The sequence below is a fragment of the Trichosurus vulpecula genome, chromosome 1 (assembly GCF_011100635.1).
Source record: "Trichosurus vulpecula isolate mTriVul1 chromosome 1, mTriVul1.pri, whole genome shotgun sequence".
Taxonomy (NCBI): domain Eukaryota; kingdom Metazoa; phylum Chordata; class Mammalia; order Diprotodontia; family Phalangeridae; genus Trichosurus; species Trichosurus vulpecula.
In genome coordinates, this window is record NC_050573.1 from 500,456,009 (window position 1) to 500,478,967 (window position 22,959).

A 22,959-nucleotide genomic window follows, 5' to 3' on the forward strand; every position below is an offset into this window, starting at 1 on the left:
AGAACTGGGGTTCAGGTGATAAAGTTAGTGGAACTAACAAATATTGATGAAATGTTTGCTAAGGAGGCACTAAATGATACCATAATACTTTAAAGAGCTGTGATTTTATCAGAGTATGTATCCAATGATGAGGACCACAGTCCCATTGTTTAAAAGCTGCTCAGGCTAAAAAAATTAATCATTCTGCAACCAATATGATGATAAGCCTCTCCAAATTGAGCCAGAATAATCTTTGGACAACAAATAGATATATGTTTTATACCTTTCCACCTTAGTAGGACCTGCTAAAGTTTGTGCTCCAATGGCACTCACAGCCTTTGAAAAAGCCAGGGTCACCTCCATCTCATGATGAGGCACTGGAGTAAAACTTCAGTGACAGACATACAAAGATTTATAAATTAAAAGTCCCTTCCTTCATAAATCTTACAATCTTAGGGAGGAATGTAGTCTACAAAAGATACAAAATGGTCTATGAAGTCCAAGGGAGAAAAAAAAAATCACTGCTACCCAGTATTAGAATGGGGAGAGATCAAGAAAGTCTTCATGAAGGAGCTGGCATTTGGAATGGGCCGAGAAGTATAGTTAGGATTTCAATAGGTGAGGAAAGGCATTCTAGGCAAAATGGTGGCCAAATACTAGAAATTGAGGGGATGTCCATCAATTGGAGAATGGCTGAACAAGCTTAGCATATGAATGTAATGGAATACTACTGTGCAATAAGAAATGATGAACAGTCAGATTTCAGAAAAACCTGTAAAGATTTGTGAGAACTGGCTCGAAGTGAAATGAGCAGAAACAGAAAAACACTGTACATGATATCAGCAACACTGTGTGATGATCAACTATGACTGCCTTAGCTCTTCTCAGCAACACAATGATCCAAGACAATTCCAAAAGACTCATGATGGAAAATGCTATCCATATCCAGAGAAAGAACCATGGAGTCTGGATGCAGATCAAATAATACTATTTTCATTTTGTGTGTGTTTGTGTTTTTTCCCTGTGTTCTGTTTCTGCTTTCACAACATGGCTAATGTAGAAATGTTTTACATGATTCTACATGTATAACATATATCAGATCGTTTGCCATCTTGGGGATGTGGGGAGAGAGGGAGAAAAATCTGAAACTCAAAATCTTTCAAAAAATGAATGTTGAAAATTGTCTTTACAAGTGCTGGAAAAAGTAAAATACTATTTAAAAAAAAACCACGTAAGTTCAAATCCTGCCTTTGGCACCTACCAACAAAGTAACCCTAAGCGAGTCATTTAACCTCTCAATTTTCCAGCACTGCCCCAAGCAAGCCTCTAAGATTAAAGATCTGGACAACAGTTACTGATTCACACTGGCAGAGGGAGCACCCTCACTGGGAAGGTCCCTACAACTGATGAAATGATAGATCTGGACTGGAAAAAAGACAAAAACAAGTGAAGGGTTTTAAGCAGAGGACCTGACAATCAGATACAGGCATAAGAAAGAATAATCTGGCATCCTTATGAAGAATGGATTAGAGAGGAGAGAGAGTAGAACTAGAAGGAAGTCTCAGAAGTCTGTAACACCAATTCAGGTAATAAGAACCCAATGAAGTGGGTGGCAATGCAAACAGAAAGAAAGAAATGAATATGATAGATATTGTGGATGTAGAAGTGATAGGATTTGCAGCTGAGTGGATATAGAAGGGGAGTAATGGTAGTGCCAATGGCAGAAAGAAGCAAGTACAATGGAGGAACATATTTTTGAGGAAAAGATAAATTAACATTGGACAAATTTAATGTCAGTAGGATATCCAGGTAGACCTAAAACCTCATAGATTCTGGGATATAGTTTCCTAATGTGGTAAAAAGCAGTAGGTATTTCATCTAGTCATCTTATTCAAATAAGTAAAGGACAGCTTAGAAATTTAGGTGACAGCAGGAAACACAAATATAGCAAGTGAGAATCATTGGCTCACATTTTCAGCCTGGATACCAACTGTGATTTTGGACAACTCACTTAACCTCTCTATGATTTAACACTGGAGAGCTGGAAGAGCCTTCGAAATGATCTAGTCCAAAGGTTCTTATCTTTTTGTGTACAGTGATGTTGATTAAACAGACTATCTTTGAAGGGTGAATTTTCTAGTTGTTTTACGCTTGATTCATGCATTGGTTCCTAATGTGAAATTTTTATCATGTAACTCTGCACTGGCAATCTGGCGAAACTTAAAGATCCCTTCAAAGAATAATGCTGTTGTTTTTTTTATCAGAAAACAAAGTCAGAGACCCAGGTTAAGAACTCCTCATCTAGTCCACCTGCTCCATTTTAAAGGAGAGGTCAGCCAGCTGCCCAGGCGTCTTGCTCGACTTGAACCCAGGCTCCTAGTCCAAGGATTTCCATTCCACCACTGAATCCTTCAACTGCCTCATTTTTCAGGTGAAGAAATATCTCTTAACATCTACATCCAGAGAAAGAACTATGGAGTCTGAGTGTAGACTGAGGCAAACTATTCACTCTCCTCTTTTTCTCTTTTGGTTTTTTTTTTGTTTTGTTTCTTCTTTCTCATGATTCATTCCCTTGGTCATAATTTTTCTTTACAACTTGTGTAAATAAGTTTAATGCGAAGTTATATATAGAAGATATATTGGATGCCATGCTGTCTTGGGGAGGGGTGGGGGGCAGGGAGAAAATCTGGAACCCAAAATCATGTGAAACTAAGTGTTGTAAACTAAAAATAAAAAATCTTAATTAAAAAAAAATCTCTTAACAATCCAATTCAACAAGCAGGTATCAAGGACACCTTGATATAAATACACCACAAATTGTCCTAGGCACTGGGACAAAGACAAGGACAAACCAGTCTCTACCGTAAAGGAGCTTATATTCTACAGGAAGGAGGAAGAATCAACACATACAAAACATATACAAAGTAATCTTGGGAGTAGGGGTGAGTGAGACAACCAACACCCAGAGAGACCAAGAAGGGCAACGTATAAAGGGAGCCACTTTGGCTGAGTCTTTAAGGGAGGCAGAGATTCCAGGACGTGGAGGGGAGGATGAAGAACACTTCAGGGATACATGGGGGACAGCCTACGAAAAGGCATTAAGTATGCTTTAGGTTCTGAAATTCTATGATTCTATAGCTACGCCCGAATAAGATAAAATATATATTTGCCCCCTCGGGTTCTTGTAGTAATATTTTTTAATTGGCAAATAACACCATTTATGTACAGTAGTGTATGTAAAGTGACTGGAAAAGGTAAATAACAAAAGCTATGTTTTCAGTTCTACATGAGAGTTGCTGTGAAAACCAGATGGTCCTTTAGTGCTTTACCATAAGATTTGCTTCTTAAATATATAGTTCTTGTAGAGGTACATTAAACATTATCTCTTTAATCGATAATACCTACCCCTGAGTATAGAGCTTTTCAGCAATTTTCATGGTTTCTTTGGCATTTATCTTCAACTTTCGAGAAGCCAATTTCTCGAGTTCCTGTTACATGGATAAAAATTTCACATTAGGAATCAATACATGAATCAAGAGTAAAATAGCTAGAAAATTCACCCTTCAAAGATAGTCTGTTTAATGAACATCACTGCATTTATCACCCTCTTACACTTGTAAACATGGAGAAATAGAAACAATACTGGTTTCAAGAAAGTACAAAACAAGTTAGAAGGACAAGAACCTGAGACTATGTATGCCATCTGCAAGTTGAAAGAACCTATTAAAATTTTTTGACATGGATATGCAGCATTACAAACATTATTGTTTTAGACAACAACTTTATTGGTCATAGAATTTATTAACAGTATCACAAATTAACAGAAAAGCATATTTATAATTAAAACAATGTATCAGCTATGAGGAGAAAGATCACATCCAGAGTTACTTATAAGCATCAATTGCAACTACTGACTTCTTCACAGAAACTGGAAGGTTAACCTGTACCATTCAGTTCTCTCGATGTAGCAGGCAAATTCTCCCCAGAATTCTTTTTAGTATATTTTTTCCCACAGTTATCTGGTACACGAGATAACAGTTAATCTCTGTTATCTCAGGAAATGACTCTTCAGTCTATCTCAAAAATGAGTTTACTCACTCAAGTCTCCCAGGAAAGAGTACTTATGTCTTTTTTCTCCGTGATTAATGCAGGCTTTCCCAATAATGACAGTTAACTCTCTCCTGATGACAGTTAAACTATAAATCCTCAAGACTAGACAAATATCTATAGTTGGGGCCAGGAGGGAAGCAGCGGTAGTAACTGAAGCTTGTGTTATATGTTTGTTAAAAAGAAATTATATTTACAACTAGTTTAATGGGGAAAATGAGAAAGAGGAAGATGGAAAGTTCTAATTCAGAAAGAAAGGCAAAGATATAGAAGTTTCACAGGGAAAGAAGGAAACAGACAACACACTAAGGACATAAACCACCTCTCAACAATACTCTGCCTGATCTGAAACCCAATGTGCCATTCCTGATAAAATTTCCAAGACAAACTTGTTAATAAGTGGCACTGAGGAAGCTAGGTGTAAAACTTATATGGAGATACAATGGAGAAAGAAGCTACGGTAACTGTCCACAAGAGTCTTATATGAATTAGCAGGAAGATAAAACACATATACATACAGGAAAATTACTTAAGAATGCTTAGACTTTGTGTGCCTTTTTGTCTGTCTTTGACCTTCTTGGGGTGGTGCAAAGGCCTATGGGATGTCAAATAGCACATATACCATCAGACTCAGTTGTGGTGTTGGTTAATTTGACTGAATTACTTTTTTTCTCTCACTTTCTTATTTTTTATTATAGGGGACAGCTGAGTAGGGATAGAGAGAGGGCTACACTTGGAAATGAAGTTATTAGAAAAACAAGACATGTCAATTAAAAAAAAGAATGTTTAGACTTGCCAAGACACACTCAGGAACTACATGAACAAAAAAGAATGTTCACAGAACAGCAACAGATTTCAATTAAGAAAACTAGAATGGGACTCAGGTGAAGAACGAGACATACAGTTTTGTAAGGACAGTGTGGACATGTGACTTTGCTTTCCTATGGTTATTTGTTACAAGACTTTTTTCCTTTCTTCAGTCATACAGGGAGGTTGGAGGAAGAAGTGGAATTCAGTATGGCTAATAAATGTGAACTTTGAAGTTATGGGAATGTTGCTTGAATCGAAGGTGGGAGGTTGGATGAGGGTGACCTGAAGAAGCAGAACATTAGGAGACAGACTTGGTGACATGCTCTGTGTATATAGTTGAAGGGTGAGAGAATTGTGTGAACCAAACTGACTCTATTTTGTGACTCACTACTAGACCTAGCTCAGCTCCCTCCCCCGCCCACCTGCCTTTTTGGGAGGCAATCTGGTTTAAGTGACTTGCCCAGAGTCATATAGCTAGTAAGTGTCTGAGGCTACATTTGAACTCAGGTTTGCCTGACTCCAGGGCTAGTGTTCTAGCCACTGTACCACCTAGCTGCCCCAGTTCATTTTCTATTCAATTATGAGTCTAGTGAGACAACTTTATTGCACTGTTTGAAACTAGCCCTGAATGGCTGGGAAGCTACCACCTACCTACTGCTTGGACACCCTTAAATAAGGATCTAACTAAGGAGTTTTCTCACACTTACACATCTCGAGCAACACACATATCTTATCTGAAAACTGGCCCCACACTGATCAATCAAGTTACTGTCCTTTGTTCTTTTGATTAAATACAAACACTTTGTGGGGGAGGAGCAGAACATCTCTTTCTGATTTCAGGAAATTAAACCTGTTCATAATCCCCCTCCCAACTTGGATAGCCCCTATCTTTCCTCCAACTAGAAAGCAGATTACATAATCTTGTATCCTGGTTCATATCTTGTTAATTGTTTTCTTTTAATGCATAAAAATCTGTTTCCCCCTGTATTTGGGGTCCAGTGCCAAGCCAAGGAGGCCTGGTCCCAATTTGTTATGCAACTGGCATTCATTGCTCAATAAACTGATATGCTCAGCCAAGCTCAAAGCTTTGTTTACTCAGTTATTTCAGATTTCACCAGCCACAAGGGAGAGAGGTGGATATTCCACTTAGCACTAAAAAGTTCTGAGGCTCATGTGCATACATGAAATTAATCCATGACACCCTACCATCACTAAGACCACCCTGCTTTTAACATACTTCCTCAGGCTAAATGTTTATGTGACTCTTCTTCCTTTCAAATTTGTCTCGAGTTTTATTTTAATTCATCTTTATAAAAATATTAGGTGTAGGGACACAGAGGTGGAGAGTTCAATCAACTGTGATTTGCCCTGAATTAGAAATCCTTTGGATTCAACCCTAGATCAAAAATGTTTGAGAACTATTTAAGGAAGAATCATATTAAAAGATCCTGGTCACCACAAAATGATATTTACTTAGCTCTCTCATAAGTAGTGATACTTTCATCATATTTCTACCCTACATAAAGACAGTGAAATACCACTTCTTAGTAACCTAATAAACCAGAAATTAACATTTAAAAAGCTAGATAATACCACCTAGACTCCACATACCACAGTATCCAAAGGCAGGGGCCTCCATCTGCTCTTCGGCTTAGATCCAACTTCTACCACTGTGGCTACTGGATCCTGAAAAGTCAAGAAGAAAAAAGCAAATGAATCTTTTATTACAGTGTCCTGATGAAGAGGTGATAAGGATCCTCTCCCTTCTAACCTGCTCCCTTGATCACATCCCATCTTGTCTTTTTTTGTAGATTGTCCCTCATCATCATCCCCCAACTTGCCTGCCCCCATCTCTAATCTACCCCTAGGTGCTGGTTCCTTCCCTGCTGCCTACAAATCTGCTCAAGTCTCCCCTTATCCTTAAAAAAAAATTATCATCTCTAGCCAATTATATATATTTATACCAATATCTATATATCTACCTCTCATCTCCTGAAAGGTGACTAAAGTTAAGACTCCTAGCAATGTCATATTCAAAATCCAGGGGTTCCAGGTCAAAGAAAAAGGAAAAACTTTCAAGTGCAAGTCTTCGTGAATGTTAAGGTTGGTGAGGTCCAACCAGCTTAAGCTGCACTAAGACTTTTGGGGACAAACTTAAAACTGCATCAAGACTTTGAGGACATCCCATATTACACCTAGTCTCTCTCCTGAGCTCCATTCTTGAATCTCTATGAGACGTTTCAAACAGAATATCCTTTAGATACCTCAAACTCAGGATTTCTGGACTTCCAATCCAGAACTACACAAAAAGCTGAAGAAGAGCCCCACTCTACCACATGTACTCCAGCAAGGATGTAAAAAGGACACCAGAGAAAATAATGACCAAGAAATCCAAAGACAACTAATGGTAAGCACTTATATCCAGCCCAGAATAGTACAAAAAGAGCCAGCTCTTTTACCAGAGCCAGCTCTGTGAAAGAAGCTGGAAGACTTGTCAGTGCTATGATAGAGGTGGTCCAACCCTGGGGTAGGGCAGGGATTGAGAAGAGGTGACACCAGAAATCCAGTGCTAGGATCCTGGGCAATTAAGGATGGCTTGAAACCTACACAGCTTCTGAGAGCAGATACACTAGAGGAGATGGCAGCCAACAGCAAGAGCCCACGAAACCAAGGTCGGAACCAACAAAAGCCTGACTACCCCATCCAAGAGTGCAGATAATTATGAAGCTCAACTTATATATTATGTTTACTTAATTTGCATCTGATTTTACTCCTACAAACACTCCTGGGAATAAAACAACATTGGTGAAAACATAGAAACTCAAAACATCAGTTATTTTATTTTTCTTCACAACATTTCAGTAAGGTAAAAATGGGACAACAAATGTTAATTCAATTCAATGACAGTTCAAGTGTTTCTTGAACAAAACAACATGGGAGGGACAGACCCTCAGGGTTTCTCAAAACAGAAACAGCCGCTATTTACACTCACTCCGAGCCATCAGGGCCCAAACAATGACCAAGTGAGGCTTGGATTGGGACCTAGTGTTGGCCAGTCAATGAGGGTCAGAGTGATTTGGGTTTAAGGCATGGTCCTTAAGAAAGAAATCTAGCCTGTAAACCCCAAGATATCTGTGAGGGTCTAGTAGTCAAAATTTATATTCCTTTGGGCAAAGCACCTGCAGGTATGATACCCTATGTGGACAGAGGGAGAGGAAGGAGGAGAGAAGAAGAGAGGAAAGGAAAATGGAAAGAAGGAAGGAGCTGTGCTGACACATAGCAGGTACTTATAAATTCTAGTTGACTGACTGACAAGGAATCAAATTAAGGCTTATATAATTTTCAAAAGCATTTCCCCCTTATATGGTGGATTTGGAGTCTGAAGATGTGGGTTCTGGTCCTAGACTTAGTTCTGCCACCAACCAGCTGTGTGACCGGACCATTCATTTCATTTCTGTAGGCCTCACTTTCCTCTTTTGTAAAATAAGAAGGTCTGAACCAGGTGATCTCTGAGATCTCTTCTAGCTACACAATCCTGTCTCTGGTTCTAGAACCACTCCATTCTGGCTAGTCTTTAGTTTGTCCCACTTCAGGAAGGACAGTTTCAGTTGCAACTTCTGACTTCTAGAATCTGCTCCCAAATTCTGACATTCTCAAAGCTCTGATCTAGAGCCTGACAGCTCAAGAAAGAGTTTGTGGGGACAGAAGCAGGCCTCTGCTCTCCTCACTTCCTCCCCAGAGGGATTTCCTGATTTGCAGAACTAAAAAAAAAAAAAAAGTAGAGCCCTGATGCTCAGGACTGGGAGGAAATACAGCAGAATCAAGGAGGAACAGAGTATAAAAGATTCTGCCGAATCAGAGGAAGCAATCATGAAAACGTTCAGGTTGTTATTCTTGAATCGTGGAGATGTTAAAAGGATTTCCTACCTCCATGCACATCTGATAGAGGACAAGACACGCTGTATGGTTAAAGAGACGATGTCTTTTCCAGCTGAAGTCCACAACGCCATCTTCATGCTCATGAGTCACTGCATTAGGAGGACAGAGAGGAAAGGGAGAGACAAAAATGAAAACTGTTATAGTTAAATGGGTAGAAAGCAAACCTGAATTAAAATGAAAGTGAAAGGACTGTGTATCAGAAAATCTAAGAGCTTCCTGACATTGGGAAACGGCATTCCAAACCAGCTGAATATAATAAGGGTAGGTGTATGATGTTTATAAGATTTGGTGAAACTATTTTTCTACCTGGATCATGCGCATTCCAACCCCTAAATTACCCCTTTACCTTTAATTTTGTGGAAGCTCTCTGGCACAAAAGCTTGGATGGCTTTGAACCTTTCTACTACAAATCCCAATGTTGGGAACTGACAGCTACCATAACTGATCAGCTGCTCTGCCAGCACCTCTGGAAAGATTTTCTGAAGTCTTAAGGTCTGGAACCTTGTGAAGGCAGCACCTGGAAAGGGAAGGAGTAAAACAAAGAAGAGAAAATAATGAATGTTAAGATCTAGGTCAGTGGCACATTTCATTTTCTTGTTAAGCTTACTTTTGGTTCCTCAACCAAAGGCATATTTCAATGTCCCCAATCCTGACAACAAAATAGGACCGGGACATTCCTGGCCTGTGACCATAGATTTCAGCTGGGAAAAATAAAAGGAATCTCTGTTAAGAAAGGGATGGCTTCTCACCTATCCTCAGGTCTAATTCCTGTCTCACATCCACAGCATCGCTCACTCTCTGATCAGGCTCAGTCAGGTGCTGACAGGCCGATCTGACAGCATTTGCAGTGATTTCAGAGAATCTGGCTCTAAATACTCGGAGATTTGGTTTCACTGTTGAAGAAAAGAAAACAGATAACAGATTCAAATCCCACAGACTGATTCAACCCTCTTCTCACAAGTAAGATTTTCTTAAAAGGCTGAATTAAAACTAGTTTGAGAGTTTAAAGTATATCCAACTGAATCTGCTTAAATAGTCATTTTATGTCACTTAATGTTTGATGGAACAACACATCAAGAATTATTGTCTTTTAGGTTAGCTCTGAGTTTTATCAGTTTTATGGAGGCAAAAAAAAATTAAAAATGAGCTAGCTGTTTCCTCTAAATTGCATGTGTTACTACAACAAAGACAACATAAAAAGGCAACCAAATTTTGTGTTAATAGGAAAAATGTTCAAATGTAACAGATAATGTCTATAATATACAATTAAAGTTTCTGTGAACAAAATTACAAAGGTAGAAAATAATGGCTAACATTGGCCAATCATACTATTAAGCAGTTTTGTTCAGTTGATTTCAGGGAACATACTTTGTGTGCCAGGTTTTGTGGGGCAGTGTCTGTTGTGTTAACACAAAATGTATTAATTTTTTAAATTAAACTGGCTAACAAAGGGAGACTGCAAGGAGAAATACATTGTCTTTGGGGTCAGATATTAATCAAGATGCTCCTGGCAAGTCTTATTACTGAGATACAATCTCCCTTTGTCCTCACGTATCTTTGTAGGAAAGAGATAGCAATATGCCAATTAAACAGACTTGAGGAATTTTTTGATTGAAATGAAAAGACATGCACGGAGGGTCCCTGCTCTAATGGAGTTTACTATCCACTGTAATAAGGGATAACTCTTCCTTCCAGAAAGCAAGTAAAGAACACATACAAAAAAAAAAAAAGAAAACAATCCAAGGTTGTGAGCACAGTATGAGAGCTGGGGGCATTCAGCAAAGGTCAGGCAATTAGTGGCTGACTAGGAGAGTTTGAGAGATATATGTTAAAACTGTAAATGTTATACAGAGGTATTATTTACCAGCTTTGCACACATGGATGATTTCAAATCCAATGTTCTCTCCCTCTCGATCACAATCAGTCCAGATTATCAGAGACTGGCACTGTTTGGCCTCTTTCTCCAGAGTTCTCTGAAATAGGAATTTGAAAAGGAAAAAGGTTGATAGCACAACCCATAAAACAAATAATTAAACTACTAAATGAAACTGTCATAGTTTACCTTATCAGACAAAATAATGAAGCAATGGATTGTGAGCACAACAATTTAACTAAGTGTAGCAAGTCAAAGCAAGTCAAGAAGCATTTATTAAATACCTGCCATATACCAGACACTCTGCTAAGTGCTGCAGACACAAAGAAAGGCAAAAGACAATCCCTGCCCTCAGGGACTTCACAGTTTAACAGCAGGATACTACAAGCAAACAAAAAATGTACAGGACAAATCAGAGATAACCTCTCAGAGGGAAAGTACTAACAGAGGACTGAGGGGAAAGGCTTCTTGCAAAAAGTAGGATTTTTAGTTGAGATTTGAAGGAAGCAAGGAAAGCTAGAAAGTGGAGGTGAGGAGGGAGAGCATCCCAGGCAAGGGAGCTGGGCAGTGAAAATGCTCAGAGTTCAGAGATGATTGACTTGTGTGAAGAGCAGCACACATTCCGTTATGAGTGCAGGTTCAATTTGGGGATGGGAGCCTGGATGTATATGCAGATGCAGAAGTGACTGTTATGTAAAAACAAAAGGCATTAATAATTTTTTTTGGTGACAACTTACTTACTAAAATTTTATTTTATAAAAAAAATTTATTAAAGCTTACTATTATTCTATTAAAAAGATAGTATATAAGGTTCTTGGGCCCTAAAGTTCGAAACTGCCACTGCTCAGTAAATGGTTAAGATCCTGCATGATAAGCCTTCTCAAAGGCTCTTCCTACCTTAATATCTACAAAGTTGTCTGGGCAGTATTTTTCAATTTGAGCTTCAAAGAGTACAAGAGGGTTGCAGCTCTGCCTAAAGAACAAACAGGAATAGAAAAATAGATCAGTGGAATGCATAAGATAAGCATGATTTAGAATCAAAGCCATGAAACAGTATAGTCTTCAATTAATCCAAGAATACAAATTACAGGGAAAGGAAATTTATCATTAAATAAAAACTGCTGAGAAGCTGTCTAAGCAGTTTGGCATAAAATTCAATTAGACCAAAAACTTAAACCATCTGCCATAATATTACTCTAAATGGATCATCTCTCTAAATTTAAAAAGTCACATCATAAAAAAAAAACCCAGAGAAAATGAAAGGTTTGACCTTTTCATACAGTGGACAGAAGAAAAGGTCTTAACTAGCAATGATATAGAGAGAATTACTAATGACAAAACATCATTTCAATTTAATAAAAATAAAAAGATTATGTAAATAAAAAGCAATGTAACTGTACTAATAAGAAAAGATGAGCTGAGAAAGAATACGTGTACTAAATATTTCTGATTAAGTCTGAAACCTAAACTAAAAAGGGAATTGGCACATATTTATGAGATTAAAAAGGTGTTCCGCAACAGTTCAATGGTCAAAGGATATGGATAGACAATAATCAAAGGAAGGAAAAACCCTTATCAATAATCTATGATCCCAGTGTCAACCATTTGTAAATTTTTTTCATCATCTCAGATAATAAGAAATGAAAATTTAAAAACCTCTGAGATATCAACTTATACCATCAAACTGGCAATAATGGTAAATTCAATATTGGTAGGGAAAATATGACACAGCAATTCACTGCTGCTGGAGCTGTGAATTGGTGCCGTCATCTAGGAAAGCAATAAGAAAGTATACAATAAAAGCTCTGACTTTCTTTTGGGGGGTGGGATATCTACTTTGTATCTTTTTTACATTAAAATTTATTTTTTCAATTAACAAAAGTCAATTTTCTCTCCATCCCACCCACCACCATTAGAAAAAGAAAAACAATATTCTTTAACAAATATGAATAGTGAAGCAAAACAAATTCTCACATTGGCTGTGTAAAAATTATGTCTCATTGTGCCCCTCCCCCACCCCGCCCCGCGTCCATCCTCTCTGTGAGGTCATAGATCAAAAACTTCATCTTAGATTTTCTGGAAGCATGGCTAGTCATTGCATTGATCAGAGTTCTCAAGATTTTCAAAGTTTTATTTTTATAGTATTGTATAAATTGTTCTTCTCACTTCATACTGCGTCATTTTATACAAGTCTCCCCAGATTTCTCTGAAACTATCTCCATCATTTTTACAGCACTTAAGTAGTCTATCACATCTATATACCATAATTTGTTCAGCCATTCTCCAAATGATGGGCATCCTCTTAAGTTTCCAGTTCTTTTCGACTACAAAGAGTGTTGCTATAAATAATTTTGTACATATAGGTCTTTTTTGCTCTTCAATAAAAACTACAAAAAAAATTCATACTTGACTAAAATGTCCCAGTCCTTTAATACCAAGATACCACTGTTGCTGTTGCTGGTCCTTCGTTCTGGAAGAGGACCACAACATCAGGAAGATGATGCTATGACATGCAAGTGAATTAGATTTAAGTGAGGGAGAGCTGTGCAAAGTCACCTGCCTCACTTTCTCCTCTGGAGCCATATACATCCAGTGGGAAGATAAGAGATCAGGACAACTGTAGATGGGCCTGGATGCACTGGGAGCCCTTGGGCTTTTTAAGCTAAGGTCTTTAACAGGTCTCATTTTGACTCAGTGATTAAGGCTAGGTAAGAAATAAGGCAGAGAATGACCTCTTTACCCAGTCAAAAAAAAATCAGTCTGGGAAGAGAAGACCCTCAAGGTTTCTGGTCAAAACAGAAACAACTGCTATTTACATTCGCTCTGAGCCAATCAGGGCCCAAACGATGACCAAGTAGGGTTTGGCCTGAGATCTATTATTGGCCAATCAACGAGAGCCAGAGTGATTTGGGTCTAAAGCATTGTCCTTAAGGAAAAACAAGGTCTCAGCATCAAAACTTATATTCCTTTAGTCAGAGCACCCACAGGTAAGGGTATAACCCTAAGTGGACAGAAGGAAAACAAAAGGAAAGAAAAGACACCATTGCTACAGGGTCAAAGAAGAAAGATCTTATTTACACCAAAATATTTCTAGCACTTTTTGTGGCAACAAAGAAGTGGAAAGAAAATAGATACTCATCAAGAGGTAAATGGCTAAACATTTTGCTAAACTTCTTTCCCCCTCTTTTTAAATCTTTGTGAGAAAGACTGGCTCACAAGTTAGGGAAATTTCTGAATTTTATTCAGAAATGAAGGTGATGTAAAAACAAGAGATCAGTAAAAAAAAAAAGAGTAAATTCTTTATAAAAACAACCTTAAAACATTAAGCTTTCCTCCTAAGAAGAAAGCATCTAGATATAACAAAATATTCAGAGAACCATTTGTAATCAATCAATGAACATTTATTAAGCATCGACTAAATGCCAGGCAGCAAAGTGAAGAAAGCTGGCCTTGGAGCCAGGAAGACCTGAGTTTACGTGCCACCTTGGACACATAAATGTCTGTGTAAATATAGGCAGGTCACTTGACTTTTCAGGTCTCTAGGAGATTCTCTAAGGCTCTAAGTTGAGAGAACTTCCTCATCTAAGAGCACCAAGAGGTTAAGTGACACGTCAATAGCCACAAAACCAGTATGAGTTGGAGGCAAGACTTGAACCTAGCTGTTTCTGGCTTCAAGGCTCATTCTATAAGTACCTGTGGGAACTGGCTTGTATTGAGAAGTCCATCTGCCCCAGAGACATACTTTTCTATGTGCCAATTGATATTTGTTCTCCCTGACTAGGCTTTTCCCTCAAATGTACGGAATAAACTTATATTCTAAATTGTAATAAAGCGGGTTGGTTTTTTTTGGAGGGGGAAAGGCAGGGCAATTGGGGTTAAGCGACTTGCCCAAGGTCACACAGCTAGTAAGTGTGTCAAGTGTCTGAGGCCGCATTTGAACTCAGGTCCTCCTGACTCCAGGGACCGTGCTCTACTCAATGCACCACCTAGCTGCCCCTAAAGTGGGTTTTCTTGCCACAACGGCATCACAGTCTTTCCTTAGGAGCCTTCTGAAAATAAAATCTTTATTAGATCTTTAACTAATTCTGTCCTATAGAAATTGCAACATTAGCTACAATGAAGATGAATTTAAGTGAGCCACTCATTAATATTCAGTCATGTGGAAGATCTAAGACAGTTAACGTAGAAAGGTGCAAGAAAAAAGTCCAGAGCTAGGGATGCTGTAGGTGATCGGGAAGCACTCACTAAAAGGTACAGTCACACAGAAGTGAGATGCAGGGCAGAATCCAGCTCAATTTCAGAATTCATGCCACGGGCTCACCTTTATAACAACCAATTTTTATTTTAAGTCCAAATTTTTAAAATTGCTTCAGTTCAATAAACAAGTTCTCTGGATTAAAAAAAAAATCTGCTCTTTTTAAAAACTCTTTAACTCCCCAAATAGAAACCAGAAGTTTTGCAAAAACCAGGAAACTTAGAATGAAATGAATTGTGTATCACACACTACAATAACTACCATTCCAAATGACTTTAGACTAAAACAGTAGATGAGGCATTTTTGTCTTTCTCTTGCTTTAGAGTGCACAAATCCTATGTAAGGAGAATACCATGTGAGACAAGCATCAATAGCCTCTCTGGAACATTATGTTTAAGGATGTAAATATAGAAACAAAATTACTGAACTTCGCTACATAATATGTACAATAAATGTAATTCCCCTTATAGTTATGGGCAGTCTTTATAACTTATTGAGTGTTTCCAAACTGGAAACACTAAAGATAACCCTAAGTATCTGATAAAGGTTTATACTCACTTGGTCCCTTAGAATTTTTGCTATATTTCATAACTCTCTGTAAAGTGCGAACACCCACCTCCCTCTTCCCGCCAGGGAGAGTACTGACCATTTTCTAAACGGCATCTGGAAATCATGAGCAAGCAAATGTCCAGAAACAGAAGTCATTACCATGGTTACATTCTGTGGGGGAGATAGGGAGTGAAGAAAAAAAATGATTATGGTATATCTATTTTTTTAATTTAAAAGATTATAAAGTAAATTTTATTTTATTTTTAGGTCCAAATTCTCTTCCACTCTTCACTGAGAAAGCAAGAAAAATAAGTCACAATGTGTATAATCAAGGAAAACAAATTCCCACATTGGTCATGTCCAAAAAAAAAAAAAAACCCAAAAAAAAAAACCACCACCCAAAAATGAAAACTATATGCCTCACTCTGATGAATCCGTTAATTCTCTATCTGCAGGTGAAGAGCATGTTTCAGCACGAGGCCTGTGGATTTGTGGTCGGTCATTGTGTTGATCAGAGGTCCTAAGTCTTTCAAAGTTGTTTGCTTTTACAAACTGTTGTTACTGTACAAATTGTTCTCTTGGTTCTACCAATTACATTTTGTAATTACAGATAAAGTACATTACTAAGCTAAATAATCTAGTAGAATAAATCTTTCTCCAGACACTTTTCAGTGAATACTAATAAAATCACCACTCTAGTCACTACATGCAAACTAACCTCTTCCATCATTTAGGAATTCTTCCAAGTAATGGAGATGGTCAGCAGCAACTCAAGCATCTTCTTCTATATGAAGCCTTTCCTGATCCCTACAACTGGCGGTGTGCACCCTTCCAAACTACCCTATGTTAATTACTTTGCATATATATTTGTTATTTATTAATGTTATATTTATGCTATATAGACACTAGTATATTCAAATACAGAAAGCAACTACTGAAAGGAAAAAAAATGACCTAATTAGACAGCTAGGTAGTACTGTGAATAGTGTGCTGGGCCTGGAATCAGGAAGACCTGAGTTCAAATCTGGCCTCCAGACACTTACCAGGTGTGTGAGCCTCATCTGGAAAATGGGGATAATGATAGCACCCAAGTTGCAGTGTCACTGTGACAATCAAATGAGATAAGAACTGTAAGGTGCTTAGCACAGTGCGTGGCACATAGGAAGTACTGTACCAATATTATCATTACCTATTGATATGAAAATGTTCATAGCAGCTTTATTCAGCGTAGGATGCAGCTTAGGAACAACATGGCTGAAATGACTGAAAGATGAACAAATTGTGTAATATGAATGCATTCCTAGGAAAGGACATATGAAGACTACAAAGAAATATGGGAAGAGATATAAAGTGATGCAGAGCTAAGAAAAGTGGATTAGGCAATGTCCACTACCAATATGTAACTAGCAAAATCTGGAAAGATGCATAGAAGCAAACACAATGGTATTATTTTGTTAAAGGTGATACACACATGTTTCTCAAACCACATTGTGAAAAAGGGAAGTTAGGATTACTTAAAATTTTTGTTTGTGATAAAGTATTTCAGTACCTACCTGGCCATATAGTTGGTAGTCAAACTCATAGATCTTATTGAATTTGGACAATCCTTCTCTCTGTTTAGAAAGAAAGAAAAATTAAAAAAAAAAAACAAACAAAAACCCCGAGACAAAGTAAAACCTAAAGCTTTTCAACATAAAAAGCAATAAATGTAAACCACTTCCAAATGGCAAGCAGACCAAAATTTGAAAACCGTTAATTCTGACAGACTCCCAATAAGGCACTTAATTGTTTTCTCTCCTTCCCTCCCTTCCCCTACTGCCCTCTCCTACAAACTTAAGGTCTGTTATATCCCTCAACTTCTCCGCCAAACACTGTCATTTCTTTCTTTCTCCTAAGGTGCCTAGAGGTTTCAAAGCAATGACAGATGACTAGGAAGCTCCAGCACCATTTGGTAGAGAGAACACTGTCCTAGGAGTCAGGAGGAATGGGCTCAAACACAGCTCTGAAAATAATTTACTATGGGAATTTACCAGTGATGTCACCTCTCTGGACTTCAGTTTCTTCATTAATAAAATTCTGAAGCTGGAGTAGATGATATCTAACAATGCTTCCAACTCTAGCATTCTACGATTCTATAAATGGAGGTCCTGAAGAAGAGCAGAGTCAGAGGATCATAGATTTAGACCACAGAAGTGGAAGAGATGTTGGAGGTTATCTAATCCAACCTCTTCATTTTACAGACCAGGAAAATAAGGGCTTATATTGACAGCTGTAGAAAGTAGCAGAACCAGGATATGAATATAGGTCCTACGTTTCTATCTTAACTCTGGATTAAAAAGTAGGAAATGAACCAGAGATACAACAATTATACACACAGTCTCCAAACCTATGAAATTAGTACAACGTAGTGACTTTTTGTTTGAAGAGGGCAAAAACAAGGTAGAAAAGTCCCATAAATTTGTTGACATGAAGTTTCCAGACAGAGAACATCAATTAAGTGATCAAAAAAATGTAATTATGGAACCTGTTACAAAAATACACACTAATTAGGTTCTGTGAATGCAAGAACAAGTTTCATCACAACAAAAACCTACTGAAGTCATCCTTTGGTTCAATTAAAAAGACATTTATTTTTAAAAATTTATTTATTTTTAGTTTACAACATTCATTCCACAAGTTTTTAAGTTCCAAATTTTCTCCCCCCTCCCCGAAACAGCAATCTTGATATAGACTCTACATATACATTCACATTAAACATATTTTTACACAGTCATGTTGCAAAGAAGAATTATAACCAATGGAATGAACCATGAGAAAGAAACCAAAACAAAAAAAGAGAAAGAGCAAATAGTATGCTTCCATCTGTATTCAGACTCTGTAATTCTTTCTCTGGATGTGGATAGCATTTCCCATCATAAGCCTAAAAAGACTTTTATTAAGAGCCTTTTATGTGCAAGGCATAATGCTTATTTGTCACAGAAACCTGGTTCTCCCCTGAGGACACTGGATCCCAGGTGACTCCTGGAATGTACCTTCTCTTCCACTCCCTGACACAAGAGGATAGGCTCAAGTAGGCCCTCTGCTTGCACCTCCCTGTGACCTCTCCTTTGAGATTGACTCCATCTAGGCACATCACCCTATTCATATTCTAGAAGTTATCAATCTTCTAGCCCCCAGGGTCATTCTCCCTATAATTCAGCCCCTCTCTCCACCATGATTCCTCAGGCTATCACCCCTACTCTGGTTTCACTTTCCTCACTTCAGAATCTCTACCTTCTACTTTACACTGTACTGTCCCTGACCCCTGAATGCCCTGTCCCTTAGCTGCTCATCCCTCTTAAAATCCCAAACCTGAATTATTCCCACTTTCTCTGTTTTTGCTTGCTGGATTATCAATACTGCTAGATGAAGTCAAACAATCACTACAAATCTGTTATTCAATCTCAAGTGGACCCTCACTACTGCACTAAACAAATCAAAACATCCCCAACCACTATTTCAAACCTCCTCTTGTCTAACCACCAGTCCTCCCTCCTTCTCAGTAGAGGACCATGAATGATATTTCACATAAAAAACTGCGGGCATCCATGATGAGCTGCTGATCCTACCAAAGTCACCTTTCAAATCACCTCAGCATAATCCCCTCAGCTCTCTTCTTTTGCTTTAGTTTGGGGGAAAAAAGATGACCCCTCCTGTTGTCAACAGCAAACTCTACTTGATCCCACCCCCACTCTTCTCTTCCTCAGGTAATCGGTCCTTTGATTGTGCCCTCTCTCTCCTTTATTTTCATTTTCTCTTTATCCACTGGTTCTCTTGCTGATGCCTTTAAACATCCTCCCTGACGTCCTAAAAAATTCAATTTGACTACCATCTTCAAACTACAATTCTATAACTCTCTTTCTTTTCATAGTCAAATTCCCATTGGGGAAGGGAGTATTGTCTGTGAATTTCAAAAAATATTTTGATAATTGTATTTCGATATAATTTGTTTCCATTATAATCCTATGCATTTTATTGTACGCACTTAAGCATGTTCTTAGGAGTCCTTAGACTTCATTACACTGTCAAAGGGGTCCATGATACCAAAAAGGTAAAGAACCCCTAGTCTTAAAGAAGAGGTCTATACTCATACTTCAGAATAACCTGGAAAGACTTATATGAACTGATGCTGCGTTAGGGGAGCAGAACCAGGAGAACATTGTACACAGTTACAGACACACTGATTGTGTGATGACTAACTTTGATAGACTTGGCCCTTCTAAGCAACTCAAAGTTCTAAGACAACTTTGAAAGACTCATGATGGAAAGGGCTGTCCACATCCAGATAAAGAATTACACAGTCTAAATGCAAATTGAAGCAAATTATTTGCTCTCTCTCTTTTTTTGTTTTGTTTCTTCTTTCTCATGGTTTGTTCCATTGGTCGTAATTCTTTACAACATGACTAATGTGAAAACACGTTTAATGTGAAGACATATGTAGAAACTATATTGGATTACATGCCATCCTGGGGGGGAGGAGGGAGGGGAGGCAGGGGGAGAAGATTTGGAACTCAAAAGCTTGTGGAACTGAATGTTGTAAACTAAAAATAAATAAATCAACTTAAAAATGTATCAACTATGATGATAAAAAGGTGTCTATACTGACACTGACTTTCTCACCTCCCAGCACTTCACAAATCCTTGCAAACTAAATTTCAACTCAACAAAAACTGTTCAGAGGTGCCAAACTCTGAGGCTACAAGCCAGAGGCCTGAACCAGATTAAAATGTAATTAAGAAATGTTTAATAAAACAAATAAAAATACAATATTTGTTGTTTAGTCATTTAGTTGTGTCTGACTCTTTGTGACCCCATGGACCATAGCACACCAATACCGTCCACAGGATTTTCTTGGCAGAGACTGGAACGGTTTGCCATTTTCTTCTCCAGTGGGTTAAGGCAAACTGAAGTTAAATGACTTGCCCAAGGTCACCGGCCCAAGCTAGTGTCTGAGGCTGGATTTGAACTCAGGTCTTCCCGACAACAGGCCCAGCACTCTATCCACTGAGCCGTGTAACTGCCTCACAACACAATACAGGTAATATTAACTTGTGGTTTTCTAAGTCAGTACGTAGCCTGCAGGGATGTCTGTTTGGGTCTGACCCCCACTGCTCTTCAAGATCACCCATCATCTCTTCACTGCTAAACCAGAGGTTTCTTCTCAGCTCTCATCCTTCTTGACCTCTCTGCTGTCTGACTTTAGTGACTCCTTCCTCTTTCTAGATCCTCTGTCTTCTCTGGCTTTTCATAGCGCTCTCTTTTTCCTGTCCAACCAAACTTTCTCAAGGCTGTCTTAAAGGGCCAGCCTCTACATCCCATCCCCCAGTGTAGCCCAGGGCTTTAGCCTGGGTCCTTTCCTCTTCTCCATCTCTACAGTTTCTCTCAGAGCCAGCTACCATCTCCATGCAGATGACTCTGCAGTCTCCAGAGCTCCACTCCCGCCTCTGCACCTGCCAGCTGGACGGGTCTGGCCAAAGTCCCATAAACACCCCCAGCTCCGCAAGCCCAAAACAGAACCTGCTTACCTCTTCCTCTAAACCCAGCCCTCCTCCTAGCCTCCCTCCCTACCTCTGTTGAGACCACCGCCATTCTTCCAGGCTCACAACCTGGAAAGTCATCCTCAGCCCTTTACTTTCATTCATTCCCCACAGGGTCCCATCACCGGTACAGGGAGCGCCAAAGGGAGGAACTTCCCGGGGAGACCCACCCAGGGCCACACACCAATTCAGAGGAAAAGAGAACAAGTCACTAATAGGGGCGGGCAGGCCGTCACAAAGGTGTGGAGAAAACTGGCTCGGGCACGGAGAGGTGAAGTGACTTGTCGAAAATCACAAGGCTATCCTGCGCTGGCCTGACCTAAGCCAAGCTACCGTCCAGAAGCTGGAGCCTGGAGGCAGGAAGACCTGAATTCAAATCCTGCAGTTAAGAAGTTGTTTTTCAGTCGTTTCAGTCATGTCAGACTCTTTGTGAGTCTTCGTGGGTTTTCTCAGCAAAGATAGTGGACTGGTTTGGCCATTTCCTTCTCCAGCTCCTTTGACAGATGAGGAAACTGAGGCAAACAGGGGGAAGTGACTTGCCCAGGGTCACACAGCTGGTACGCGTCTGAGGCCGGATTTGAACTCAGGGAGATGAGTCTTCTTGACTTCAAGCCTGGCACTCTATCCATGAGGCCACCCAGCTGCCCCAGGAGTTAAGAAGACTAGAGTTCAAATCCAGCCTCGGACACTGACTGGCTGTGTGACCACGGGCAAGTCACTTAGCTTCTGACTGCCTCAGTTTTCCCAATTGTAAAATGGAGATCCTCACGGCATCTACCTCGCAGGGCTGTTGTGAGGCTCAGATGAGATTAATCGAACAGCAGCTTGCACGGAGGGAGGGTGCCGTGTGAGTGCCGGCCACCCGGCTGAGGGCACCGGGCAGGAATCTGCCGCCTCGCACGTTATACCCGCTGTGAGCTCCCCGCTGAGACAAGAAAACGGAAAAGGGTGTTTCCCGACGCAAATCAATAGGTTATTGCTGTAGAGAGCGAAGAGGGGAGGGAGCGCGGGACTTGGGAGAGAGTTCGAATCCTGCCGCAGACCCTTCCTGCCCTGGGCGAGTCATCTAAGCCGCCTGCCTCAGTTTCCCCACTGTGAAACGGGGATCCCGTTCCGGGGTTGCTGCACGGGGGCGGTCACTCACCCTCCGCATCCTGCTGCCGGACAGCAGGTCCGCGATGCCTTTGGCCGCGTCGTTCTTCTCCGCCACACACAGGACTCGGCGGCTGCCTCGGAGAGCCACCTCCATGGCGTCCCGGGACAGGGGGCGGCTCTGCAGCCCCAGCAGGCTCCGGACGGCGCGGAGGCCCGAGCGCACGGCCGGAAAAATCATGCCGAGGCAGCGGGCCCGCGACCCCGGCCCCGGCCCATCGTCCCGGCCCCGTGGGACGCTCGAGGCTTAAGTCCCGGGCGGCGCTCGGGTGTCCTGATTCCCCACTTCGTCACCACCACGTCGACCCCCGAGCTCCGAGAGGCACCAACTAGACCCGCGGGGACAAGTCCCAACAGCTCATCCTGACAGAGTGAGGAGGGCGGACCCTCCCAGGCACAGACGCAGCCCAGAGAAGCCTCTGTTGCCGGCCCCCTGCTTTTCCCGCCCGGCTAAATTCCAGCCCACGGCACTCAACTTCCCGTGGCTCCTCGTATTTTCGAACTACATCTCCCAGGATGCCTTTGGCGCGCCGCGTAGGCGCCTTCCTCGTCCATTGGCCACTCAGCGGCCCATCGCTCCCAGAATCGCGAACTACAACTCCCAGGATGCATTGGCGCGGGGTATCGTTGTCTTCCGCGTCCACTCGCCTCCCAGTATCGGAACTACAACTTGCAGGATGCCCTGGAGTGTGGTGTAGTTGCTTTCCGTCGGCCATTCA

At 40.2% G+C, this 22,959-nt stretch overlaps 1 protein-coding gene across 1 annotated transcript in view; it reads right to left on the reverse strand.

Annotated features, from left to right (window-relative positions):
- TOP3A (DNA topoisomerase III alpha) overlaps positions 1–22,744 on the reverse strand; it is a 38,809-nt gene extending 16,065 nt beyond the window's left edge. Inside the window, exons 1-10 of the mRNA XM_036740734.1 lie at positions 22,233–22,744; positions 17,066–17,125; positions 15,610–15,683; positions 11,606–11,681; positions 10,700–10,808; positions 9,585–9,728; positions 9,182–9,352; positions 8,824–8,924; positions 6,508–6,582; positions 3,385–3,467 (exon numbers count right to left, since the gene is read on the reverse strand). Of these exons, the coding sequence (XP_036596629.1) occupies positions 3,385–3,467; positions 6,508–6,582; positions 8,824–8,924; positions 9,182–9,352; positions 9,585–9,728; positions 10,700–10,808; positions 11,606–11,681; positions 15,610–15,683; positions 17,066–17,125; positions 22,233–22,421 (1,082 nt within the window). The 5' untranslated portion in view covers positions 22,422–22,744. The remainder of the gene's footprint in view (positions 1–3,384; positions 3,468–6,507; positions 6,583–8,823; positions 8,925–9,181; positions 9,353–9,584; positions 9,729–10,699; positions 10,809–11,605; positions 11,682–15,609; positions 15,684–17,065; positions 17,126–22,232) is intronic.
- Between the last annotated feature and the right edge of the window lie 215 nt (positions 22,745–22,959).